This window comes from Leiobunum rupestre, chromosome 4 (genome assembly GCF_980474605.1).
Source record: "Leiobunum rupestre chromosome 4, qqLeiRupe1.1.hap1, whole genome shotgun sequence".
NCBI classification, from domain to species: Eukaryota; Metazoa; Arthropoda; class Arachnida; order Opiliones; family Sclerosomatidae; genus Leiobunum; species Leiobunum rupestre.
Genome location: NC_143387.1, coordinates 73,523,913 through 73,536,769, shown reverse-complemented (window position 1 = coordinate 73,536,769; position 12,857 = coordinate 73,523,913). Strand labels below are relative to the sequence as shown.

At 36.2% G+C, this 12,857-nt stretch overlaps 2 protein-coding genes across 2 annotated transcripts; one reads left to right on the top strand and one right to left on the bottom strand.

Moving 5' to 3' along the window:
• Nucleotides 1-2,906: 2,906 nt before the first annotated feature.
• Nucleotides 2,907-4,705, bottom strand: LOC149949008 (uncharacterized). Its single transcript, XM_090171203.1, has 3 exons — nucleotides 4,498-4,705; nucleotides 4,279-4,437; nucleotides 2,907-3,946 (listed from the first exon to the last, which is right to left on the bottom strand). The coding sequence occupies exons 1-3, from the start codon at nucleotides 4,703-4,705 to the stop codon at nucleotides 2,907-2,909; spliced, it is 1,407 nt and encodes a 468-aa protein (XP_090027329.1).
• Nucleotides 4,706-5,240: 535 nt separating this feature from the next.
• Nucleotides 5,241-6,324, top strand: LOC149949007 (uncharacterized). The gene is made up of 3 exons (XM_090171202.1): nucleotides 5,241-5,261; nucleotides 5,337-5,721; nucleotides 5,780-6,324. The coding sequence occupies exons 1-3, from the start codon at nucleotides 5,241-5,243 to the stop codon at nucleotides 6,322-6,324; spliced, it is 951 nt and encodes a 316-aa protein (XP_090027328.1).
• The last annotated feature ends 6,533 nt before the right edge of the window (nucleotides 6,325-12,857 follow it).

Sequence of the window (12,857 nt, the reverse complement as noted above, 5' to 3'; positions counted from 1 at the left end):
AGGAGCATACCGGGGGCCCCAACGGGTGGAATTGGAGAAACGCTAAAAATAATCGCGACATATTCATTCTCTCTGAGTATAAATAAATACATTCTTGGTATATAGTCGTTTTGGTACGGTTTTACCAAATAGATGCTACGCGGTACCGTATTTCGACTTACTCGAATTCGTTTTTTAGTGTTTTTCGAAAGAGTATTTCATATCTCGTTTATACTATAAATATTAAAAATAGAACCAATATAGTTTAAAAGTTATTGATTGTTTTCATTTTGAAAAAGCATGGCGTAAAACTGTTATTCAATTTAAATAAGCTTAATGTTTTTTTTTTCAAATAATTGTTTTTTTGAACTAGCGTATTGATGTGGGATCTTTCGGGGCCACCTGGCCCAGGAACTCTTAAGTCCGCCCCTTTGCGTCTTTGCGTAATACAGCAAACCGGGAAGCTGTCAAACATGCATTGAAACCGGGTAAATCGATATTGTTTCCACATATTACAATTAAAGATTTTGTAAAATTGCGATGTTTATATAGTACGAAGCGCTCTTCTATCACACGTTTAAAGAAGAGTAAAAAATTCGCCATTTTGGAAAATGACGACCAAAGTTATAATAAAGCTACATATGCATACTGAGTAATACCATAAGTAACATAATATTGTAAGTATGACAGTCTGTCTCGGCAATGACCGTATAAATCATTAATAATAATAATAATAATAATAATAATAATAATAATAATATTTATTTCGCAACACAAAGTTTGCAGGCAACCACAGAGGCAAAACCTATACAGGGTGGTTACCAAAACAGTACAAACAATTAAAATAAATAATTTAAAAACAAATACACAATATAAATTATACCAGATATTAATTAAATTATAAATAAATAAATTAAGAATTTTGAAGAAGCCAATCCGAAAAGAAGAACTCCGAGACCAAAGATCGAAAATGTCTCCGGATGTCATCTGGCAAAAGATTCCAAGTCCGTGCACTTCTGAAGAAGAAGGAATTTTCTAAAGTCAAGCATCTAGCAAACTTTAGATTATACGTAGGGCAGGTCTTCCGGGTGCATAATGTCATTTTGTCATCTGTATTAAAGGTCGGTGACTTGACAATTTTCAAGAGCGTGACCATATCCGAAACACTTCTACGAACGGAGAGTGGCCAAACGTGAAGATTTCGTACGCGTTGGCTATTCGCAACCTAAACTTTCACTAGCGACACCAAGCGTCACTTAGCAGAACTACGATCTAGGGTAAACAGTAGAGATGAATTCAAAAACTGGCGGTAGCGCATGCTATTAATAACGTAGATAATTTTGTTTTAACCGTGGTACGTTTAATAGTTCCTAAATGTATTTGGTGGTATTAATTTAAAAATAATTAAGAAAATGAGTGCATCAGAATCACCAGCAAACGAAAGTAGGAACACGTTTTATTTATATTCATCTCAGTTAAAATTTCTAATGTAGCTTTTGATAAAAATAGGCCAAGACTTATGTGTTTCTGTTAATTTACCTCTACCAACGATTATGCAGTATATTGGAAATAGAATCAACTGTCTAAAACAAGGGGAAGAGAAGTTAAAAAGTAAACATATAGTGTCCTGCAGCGTCACTGGGGACTCGGATATATTTGAAGGAGGATATAAAATAGAGGCCTTATCATTACAATCCAGTGGGATTATGCATGATCCTCATCATGTGGTTTTGCATTTAAAAGATGAACAGTTCCACATTAAATGTTCATGCCCAGCTGGTGAAAGTTCTTATTGCAAACATTGTATTGCAGTTCTACTACTAATTAATAGATCTGAAACAATTCCAAGAGAGGAAAATACATGCACAGGAATAAAACAGAAATGGGGAAAACTGAAACCATCGGCGGTAGAAATGCATCGGGGAACACGTATTGAAAATCTTTGCTGTGTCAAGCCCCCAAAATACAATTCTAATTCGTTGAGTAAAGAAAAACAAAAAGAATTGGTAATGGGCTTTCTTGCAGCAACAACATACGTGACTGCCTTACACAAACATTTTTTACCTGAAACACATTGCTCAAAGTCTTCATCTGAAGCTAATAATTTAATTCCTTTAGAAAAAGTACCTGAAATTTTAAATTGTGATATTGACGGTAATGCCAAAATTGTCATGAACCATATGAATGACTGTGATTTTTTTATTTTAATTTTAAATGAAAACTTAGAAAACTATTTAAATGAACTTTCACGAGATGAGAGTTCTTTTTATGTAAATGAAATTTGTCTTTCATTTGAAGATACAATTAGCATTGCATTACAAACAAAGCATCAGTGTGATAAATTGTGGAAAGCTGAAAGACAAAAACGAATTACAGCTAGCACTTGTTATGAATATTTCACATTCAAAAAAGATCCCACTGATAAAATTTTGAAACATCTTACGGCCAAATTTAAAGGAAATAAAAATACACAGTATGGAATATTTAATGAGCCAAAAGCCCTAGCTGCTTATGAAAAACAATTCAATGCTCAAGTAATTAAATTGGGTTTGGTGATTCACCACGAACACCCATATTTAGCCTGCTCACCAGATGGTGTAATATGGGGTACACACCTAGAATTTAAATGCCCAGTTATCGGGAAAATGAAGAATTGCGATGAAGTTCTAATGGAAACCCCCTATTTAATTAATGATAAAGGAGAGTATAAACTCAAAAAGAAACACAAATACTATGGCCAGATCCAATTAAATTTAGCTATTTTAGGTTTTGAAAACTCTCATTTGGTGATATATTCACAATTTGATGATAGATGTATTGCCATTAATGTTCCTAGAGATGAAATTTTCTTAAGACAGTTGTTGCCAAAATTACAAAGAACTTATTTTAAATCATATTTGCCTACTTATATTAAATGGAAAAAAGGACTAATTCTGAATAAATTTATTGTCTGCTAATATTGGTGTTGATAAATTTACAATTGCTGAGGCCACACGAAACATTTTATTTACATAACTCAATAAATCCCACGGCAATTTAGTTTGAAAAGCGTTAAATTGTTTTAGACGACCAATACTTCTTTCCACGTGTACTCGTGCAGTGGCTATTTTGGAAGAGTAAAGCGCCTCCTCACGAGAAAATTGTTTTTTCTTTTTCAAAAAAGGTGGAATTATCAATTTCAGAGAATTTTCATTACATAAGTCTTCAATAGCAAAGCCTTTGTCCACCATAATTGCGTCAACGTATGGTATACATTTATTTAAAATACAACTTTCCTGAGTAATCTGTTTGTCAGATGATTTACCCCCATAAGCGGGACTTAAGTAAGTTATAACACCTGAGGGTGCTATCCCAATTAAAATTTTACAAGTGTTATTTCCCTTATAATGAGAATAAGTTTTGACTTTGCACTGCAGGCAACATGGTTTTTCTACTTGCACTTCAGTGCAATCCAAAACAATGCGAGTAGAAGGAAAGGGCTCGAAACATTTAGGCATAGTGTTGACAATATCTTCCTTTTCTAGCCAGGGTACCGCTCCTTCCAAAACAGTGGCAAGGTGATCTAAAGTTTGCTTAAAATACCGTGAAGTTACTTGCTGACTTAAACCAAACAGTGCGCCTAAAGCCGAGTATGAAATTCCCAATTTTAATTTCATCAGAGTTAATAAAACTCTATCAGAAGCGTTAACGGGCATTCTGGTTGGAAAATTTTCTTCAACCGCTTTCACAAGTCTACTGAAAAATCCCATACACTTTAGTCCCGTTAAACTATTAATGGTAGATGCTGTCAATACTCCACTGTTTGCTGAAATTTTACATACGTGATCTTCTAGAGTATTAACATTTATGCCTTTATCATATGTAATAATGGATGTCTCATTCCCAGTACTTTTGTCAATCAATCTTTCAGGATAGTCTTGCTTATGTAAGTCATCAGTAAAATCTTGGCATTCACCAATATCATGTTCTAAAATTTCAAATATAAATATATTCATAGCAGGTGTCTCTTACGAGAGAAGTATACACAATACACTTGTCAATTAAAGCGAATTTTTCCTGAACTATTTTTATTTCAGAATGTGTATTGACAAAAAGGCGGGAGCTAATTGAAGCTAATAACATTGCCATTATACTTCTCTCATAACAGAATATTATATACTTGTGGTAATACCATCCATACATGGGCAAACCTCAGGACGGCTTCGAGGGCACCATTGAAATTAACGTTATGCCCTACGTTCCCTCCGGTGGTTTGCCAACGTATTATAGCATCTATCTATCCATCCACTTGTAAATTACCTTCATTTACACAAGTTGCCTCTTTTGTTTCAGCTCTTATTCCATAGCGTTTAATTCTCTTTTTGGCAGCTGCAGATTCCTTCTTATCAAATTTACGAAGTGGTAAGTTCTTTGAGGGTACGGCTAAAGGCCTCAGTCGAGGAGGATATTTGAAATATTCTGAAAAGTAGATAAATATTAACATAAATTTATAATGAACGATAAAGAAAGTTGAATTACCTTTATGTTCAGATTCTGGCAAGGCTTTATAATCTGTATTGTCAAAGTGAGATGAACAAACAACCATTGCCTTGGTATGCTTCTTTCCCATTTTCAAGATAATCTCCCATTTTTTGGCTAATTTTTCCATTTTGGGGAACAAATGGAACCTTAATCCTTCCATTGTTCCATTGTTACTACACCCATAAACACAACAGAACTTCACCATTATTAATTTATCAGTAAACTTTGTTTCTAATTTACAATTATCCCTACGAGCCTACGGAATTGTTTACTCTAGATCGCGCCATCTTGGAGGGTTCGTAGCGCCACCTATCGAAACTTTAGGTTGCGAATAAGGGGTACGTTCAGTAGAGCTCATCGAGTAAAAAGCGCTGTTTCTTTAAAACTGTAACCGCTGAGCTCTGTCGTCATAATGACGTAGAAATTTGTTGAACGGGTATTGTTTAGTAATCGATTCTTTTTAAAATGGCGGCAAATAATTTTTCCGGGCAAGAAAATCGAAAAAAACGAAAACTTCTGTATTTGATCGTAAATGAACTTGTTACCGATGAAATAATTGAAAATGGTGGTGTTAATATTTGTTACACTCCTAACTATTCTAAAAAACTAAAAATTGCGCCGCATTAATTGCAACAACATTCACTAATTCTAAGCCTCGGTCTAGACCTGTAAGAATAACAGACTATGTGGAAAGTGTAGTACCATATTATACAGAAAAAGATTTTAAATCTCATTTTCGAATGAGCAGGACCGCTGTTGAAGTAAGTTAGATATTTATCTCGACTCTTTCGTTCAACATAACTCTTTGCCTTCATTTAATAACTTGTTTTCATTAGGAATTAATCAACATTTATGGAACTGCGGTAGCTTCTGAAAAACTGTACATCACTATATCTATCCAAAAAAGGATATTAGTTTCATTATGGCTGCTGGCAACTCCGGAGTCATTTAGAAGCATTGGGGATCGTTTTGATCTTTCCAAGGGAAATGCACACTTTGTTTTCATTGAATTTGTTAGAATTGTGTCAAGATTAAGACAACAATACATTACGTGGCCTACAGAGGTAACAATGAATACTACAATGACAGTTTGCGAGACAAAATATGATTTCCCTGGAACTATTGGAGCGGTTGATGGCTGCCACATTGACATTAAGGAGCCTACTGTAGATAAAAACTCCTATTACAATCGTAAGAAGAGAACTTCAGTTTTATTACAAGGTAAATAAATTTACGCTTTTAGTTTTTGAATCTTACTAATTTTTCTGTAAAATTACAGGAATTTGTAATGAAACTCTTCTTTTTATTGATTGTTGTGCTGGATGGCCTGGCTCTGTCCACGATGCTAGAATGTGGCGTTCTATTACCATCTACGAATGTCTCAGAAATGGCTCAAGGAATGTGTCTAATGGGCATGTGTTGGGTGATAGTGCATATCCCCTTGATTTGTTCCTTATGACTCCTTTTAAAGAAAATGGTCATAGAACAAATCAACAAATTGCGTACAATACCCGCCATAGCTCAGCCAGGCAAATGATCGAAGGTGCATTCGCATTGTTAAAGGGTCGTTTCCGAAGGTTGAAATATCTGGACATGTCCTTATTAGCTGAAATCTCGGAAGTCATAATGACTGCGTGCATATTACATAACTTCATTTTGAGACTTGATGGAGATGACGATGTGGGTGACTACATAGATGAAAATTTTGACAACGTGACAGCAGAAATTGTGCAAGAAGCTGACAATGCTAATGCAGATGCTGCAAAAGCAAAACGTATTGAAATTACTGTAAATATAACGCCCCTAAGAGAACTGCTTACATGACATTTCATGTCACATTGGAAGGTAGTATCACTGGTACTGACTTTAAACCAATATTAGTCTATAACCATTAAATATGAAGTCAAAATTTAGCTGCATTTAAAATCATTTAATTAAAATCGATGTATATCTCAAATTAATAATTTGTTCATTAAAACTACCTCATACCCCTGAAAATGGCATAATAACGTGACCAAAACTAGTCGGGTTGAACATTTTAAATTTTAAATAAACTTTTTGTGCACTTAAAATTTTTTTATTTTATTTTTCAACTCGTCATAATTTACAAATTTGATCTTTTATTTAAATCACATATTTATTAGTGAGTCCACCATTTTTGTTAAAGTTTCATTTTTGGTATCAAGCCTTTTTAACAGTTCGGTTTGAAAAGTTTCGGTTTTCTGAATAGCAAGTTTCTCTATTTCCTCATTTCTCTTGGACCACTCTAAGAACCACTCTGGAGGTTCTTGGGAGGGTTTGACTTTTCTCTTCTTTATTTCTTGTACAACAATGGTTGTATCCATGGTTTTTAATGTGGATGATGAAGAATGTAGCGAAGGCGATGAGGAGTGTAGCGAAGGAGACGAGGAGTGTAGCGAAGGCGACGAGGAGTGTAGCGAAGGCGAGGAGGAGTGTAGCGAAGGCGAGGAGGAGTGTAGCGAAGGCGACGAGGAGTGTAGCGAAGGCGATGAGGAGTGTAGCGAAGGTGATGAGGAGTGTAGCGAAGGCGATGAGGAGTGTAGGGAACGCGATGAGGAGTGTAGGGAACGCGATGAGGAATGTTGCGAAGATGTAGAGTATTTATTTTGGGCCGGGGAGCTACATCTTGACACGTTACCACTAGATGATGCTAAATAAAATAAGAGTGATAATTACCTTAAAAATTATAAACAAACATTCTAACTCATTAATTACCAGTAGGTGATTCACCTATTGAGTTTAATAAATTTACAGGTGCTATTGCATGGTCAGTGCTAAATATGTCATCCATTTCATCATAAAAAGGCCAAGTTTGTTTGCCTTGGCCACTTTTGTTGGATTTGTCTTTCACTTTCCTGTAGCTGTAACAAAAATTAAAATATATTTATTACAACCATCTTATTTGAAAATAAAATTCCATAAACAACTTACGTTCCTTTAAGGTTCCTAAATTTAATATCGCAGTCATCAGCAGTCCAATTATATCCTTTCTCCTTCATTTGCTCGCCTATTTTCCTCCGGATATTTTTTTTCTTTCTGGCATTGTCTATTTCATCCTTATGATTGGAATACAAACTTATCAATAACAGTGTTGATTTTGTATCCCATCTACTAGAAGAACCTATGGATACAAAACATTGATTGTAAAGATATTAGGATTTTGGGAGTAAACTAAATAGTTTACCATTTAATTCATCGTTTTCTGTAGGTGTGTTCATTTCATCACTCTCTTGCTCTTGACTGATAAAACCAAAACCATCATCTTTTGGACTTTTCTTAACATTGATTGGTTTTCCACATTTTGTTTCTTCTAAAATGTTCTTTTTTTTAAGATCTGTAATTACATTTTGTTTCTGTATGCCGGTTGATTGTGGTTGATTCAATACGTTTTTTTCATTTGTTGAACTTTTTTGTTTTGGTGGTAATCTTTGAGGTTTTACACCAATTAATTTAGCTTGCTTCAAACAAAAATTAGCAAAGGTTTTGTCTGAAATAAATGTTATACAAAATGTCTCAATAGATATTATTAATTGAAGCAGCGTTTTAAAAGGCTCTGATGCAGATATGCACCTTGCACCACACGGTAAAATGCCAAGGCTTAACATTTCACAAAAGAATACATTCATACAAATTCTGTAGGAAAACTAGTATCAATAAAATTACAAACAATAACATACCACTTACAATTCTAGCGTGATCAGCAGGTCTGACAGCAATTAAATAGAACGTTTCGTGAGAATCCTGGAGTGCAATTTGCATTAATTGATCCGCCATTTTCCATTAAACCAACGCGTTTGACCAAACTTTGACGTCACGATGACTAAAAAACCGACTCTTCGAGCCGATGACTTCGATGAGTTATCGATAAGCATCGTGACGTCAACACCGGAAACGAGAAAAGCGTACAGTAGAAAATTGGTGTCAGCGCTTACTCATCGCTGTCAGCGATGAGCTCTACTGAACGTACCCAAGGAATAGACGAGGCAAATAAGAAAGAGGCGACTTAAGGTGAAATTACGCTGCACGCGTTCCAGTGCTGCAATATCCTTCTTGAGATAAGGATTACAAACTGGAGACGCATAGTCCAGCACTGGCAAGCACATCGAACGAAAGAATGTGGTAGATGCAGGCGTAAAACCAGTGGTTCTACGAATAAGACCACATAAGCGGCGAGCTCGATTGCTAGCGTAATTAATGTGGGAGGTCCACTTGAGTGAAATGTTGTTGGCCACACCAAAATTGAAAATACTAGTGATGTTATCTTGCAAGTTCAAACGATCCGCGGAAGATCTAATTGCGAGAGATATAAGCTGTCATCCGCATACTGATATAGAGAACATTTTGAAGTCAACACAGATGGCAGATCAGACACAAAGACGTTGAAAAGTAATGGTCAGAAAATCGAGCCTTGGGGCACTCCAGAACGCACTGGAAGGTACGTGATGAATTCTCCATGCTAGGTCACTCGTAGAAAGCGATTGTATAAAAAATCCCGAAGCCAAAGCAATGCCTATCCAGTGATACCGAATCTTTGAAGTTTAAATATAAGCCGCTTGTGGCAACCGGAGTCAAACGCTTTTGACCAGTCAAACGACACTACGTGAATGTCAGGTGGATTACGCTCATCGAGGAAGGAAGACCACTCGTGGAAAGACTTCAGAAGCTGGTGCGTGCAAGAGCAACCCTTCGAAATCCATACTGCGAGGTAGGTATTAAGGAACTGTCTTCCAAGAACTTATTCAGCTTCTCGTAATCAATCGATTCCAGTAATTTTCCAACGACAGACGTGAGTGATATAGGTCGATAATTTGAAAGATCATTGCGCTTGCCCGACCCTTTGAAGACCGGCACAACATTAGCAAGCTTCCAACCAGAAGGCAGAGAAGACATCGATAGTGATAACTTAAACATTTTCACCATCGGGTCAATTATGGCAGGAGACATCAATTTAAGAAGCCTAGGATGTAATACCATCCGGCCCACAGGCCGATCCATTCTTCAAACGTTTCAAGGCGTTTTTTCTGGTGTCTAAACGGATGGTAGAGTTAAGGTAGTGTCTGACATGCTAAAGCTTCGGTAGAAGAATTCACCAAAGGCCTTAGCTATGGCCAAAGGACATGATATTTGCCCATTCTTTACTTTAAACGAAGACGGTGGAGGGAGTTGGGACTTTGAGCGGACGAAACTCCAAAACCGCGTAGGATAAGTAGCAATGGTATCATGCAAATTTGACACAAATATATCATGTGCACCTCTAGTCTTAGTTCTCAAAGTGTTGTTAAAATTCCGATACTTCTTCCAATCAAAATCTCTTCCCAACCATTTGGCCTTCCTAAAAAGAGAATTCTTCACGTGGCTCGCGTGAACAAGACAAGCCGTAATCCAGGGCGGACGCTTCTTTCCATGAATGGTTATACTCGGGACATTGTCCCTAACTCATGCCCAAAAGAGATCAAGCCAAAGTTCCCAAGTCACATCAATATCACTTGAAGAAAAAACAATGTCCCAAGGAGCGTTGTACAAAGTGCCTGCAAGATCATTTTTAGACCGATCTTTGTAATTGGGAATAGTTCGATGAATTCTCTGAACAAAATACCGAGGTAAGTTCAGGCTTCCAGCAACCGCAAAGTGATCACAACCTGGTAGGCTGTCTCTAGTGTGAATCTCAGTGAGGAAACGTTCGTCATTTATGAAAACCAAGTCAAGGAAGTTATTTCCACGTGTTATAATGTTATACCGTCTGTTGAAGTCCAAGGCCAAACACAGTATCGCAAAAAGTTTGCTCCTGGGCTGTACAAAGGGACGGATTCGACCAGTCAACATGTAGGTTAAAATCTCCCATTAAGATGAAAACATCGTGCGGTGGAAGAGTCTCGTGTAAGAAACCAAGAAGGTCACTTACATCCTAAGGACTGACAAATCTCCTCGAGTTAAATCGGAACATATTTTAAACTTTATTTTTGTTTCTGAAGGTAGTTTTGTTCGAATTTAAGACCCAAACCTTGCCCAAACGTGCTTTGGCTCGTATATACAGCCGTAAAAATAATCTTTAGACGAATTTCCGGTTAGGAATCCTCCCACGACAGACCATCATTAATATCATTAACCGACGTCTTTCAGTTTCATAATAATGGTTATTATGTTAGTTATGATATTATATATTAAATAGTATATTTTATGTTTAATAATAAAAATATTTTGGTACGCCCTTAAAGCAAAGAGTGTTTATGTAGTATCAGGGGATTTTAGCGTATTTTACAATTGTTCTCTTTCTGTAAAATGAATAGCATCGCTCTTCGATTAGGAAAGCCCCAAAATTTGTCATAATTTAGAAAAAAGGCTCCGTTGAAAATTCGTAGTTTTTAGGTTTGGCCCGACGGGCAGTTCACTCCCATGATTAAATCTGCACTCTTGGTTGATTAAATCTGATTAAATTTGATGTCTGTAGCTTTGGCTGTATTGAATTTAATCCGATTAAATTTAATGTCTGTAGCTTTGGCTGTATTAAATTTAATCCAATTAAATTTTTAACCTTGATTACTTCTGCACTCTAAGAAGGAGTGAACTGCCCTTCGGTTTGGCCTCGGGTTTGGCCCCGTTGGGCGCATTTCATTTCGCCGTCTAGCTTACCTGCAAAAAGTTCCGATTCCTCGTCTGCTTTTATTTTTTGTTGACGTGCTTCGGTAAAGCTAAATTGTATCCAAAAAATTCCAAATTCGATTTCAAAGAACAAAATGAGCAGAAATGTTTAAAAAAATTAAGACTCGATGCAATGAAGTGAATAAACGACTACAGGCCAGCTCTTATTTTCAAGGAGTCGGATTCTACCTAACCTAACGTACATAATCTCAGAATGTTATAGAATTTTAGGAACGTGTGAAAAGTATGGGAGACGTCACACTGATACTACTCTATTTCCCATTTTCTGTATTTCTGCTTGAAATACTTTAACACAGTAATAAATAATCTAAACTACTAACGCCCCCTTTCAAGTGAAAATGGACTGCAATTTCTTGAAAACAATATAATAATTTACGAAAGTTAGTTCCGCCATTTAGATCCCCAGATTTAATTTTCATAAACCATGGTACGGATACTAACAAGGAGAGTACCCGAGGTGTTTTTTCTGATTTTGTTCAAAGTCGGGCTTAATGTAGACCAATATGAAAATTGAAATTTACCAAAATCAAACGGTGCACTATCCATTGGTTTTGCCATGGCAACCGAAAATGTTTTTGACCACTTAAAACAGAAATGAGATTTTTTCCTTATTTTACCCAAAAATATTTACAACTTTAACCCAAAAATGTTAAAATTTACCCAAAAATGTTCCAATTTACCTAAACGTGGTCGAAATTACCTATTTCGTGATTTTAATTTTTTTTTAAATTTTCGTATGTATAACCGAAAACATTCCATGCTTTTTAAAATGGAGATTTTTTGTTTAAAGTGGTCAAAACATTTTCAGCTTCCATGGCAAATCGAAAGGGAAGTGCAACGTCTCCTTTTGGGAAATTTCATATCTCAGATAGGTCTACATTATATCAAAGATAATTTAAACTATCTGTTAAGAAACTGTTTAAAACTATGTGGAATGTTAAAATTAAGAATTAAAAGTTTCAAAACTAAATGTCAAAAAGATAAAAATTAAAGGTTTTCTTAAAAAGTATTTTGTATTTTTAAACTTGTCTTTCTGTCGTTAATGATGTATTCGTACACGTTTTCAAGTTCGACAAGCCCTTGTAATGGCTGCCAGATGAGACCCGGGACCCCCGCATTGTTCGCGGATGCTCCTTTTCTAGAAGGCCCAAGACACGTGTTAAGTGTTATCTCTATGGGGGGAGCGGAAAGCAGACGAGTGGGGTTTAAACGGTATCTTTGGCTTTTCGGACGCCAAAGCGTTCACCTTGTAAAAAATAAAAGTTCTCAAAAATAAAGCTCTTTTTCTCGGTTTTAAATATACTTTGTTTCACTAGTTATTTCAGCAATTCGATCAAACGATAGTTTAGTGGATTGTTTCAGTCCGATTGCTAAAATCAAACGCTCTCCTAAAATTAAAATTGTTACGAGAAGAAATAAACCGAAATTCTTCACTCGTACCCTAGATTCGAATACTGAGAGCTTTCCCATTGACGGTTTTGTTACGAAGCGTTTACCCTTTTCCGGCACGTGACTTCAGAAAAATCGGGCTCCATCGGTTGCGGTAAGGCGCAAACCATGGAGCGAATTTTTTCTGAGTTCCAGCGGGAATTGGGTAAACGCTATCGTACACGCGCGAGAGAGTGATTTCGAATCTAGGGTACGAGTTTAAATTATCTTTGATTATATACGCCCGA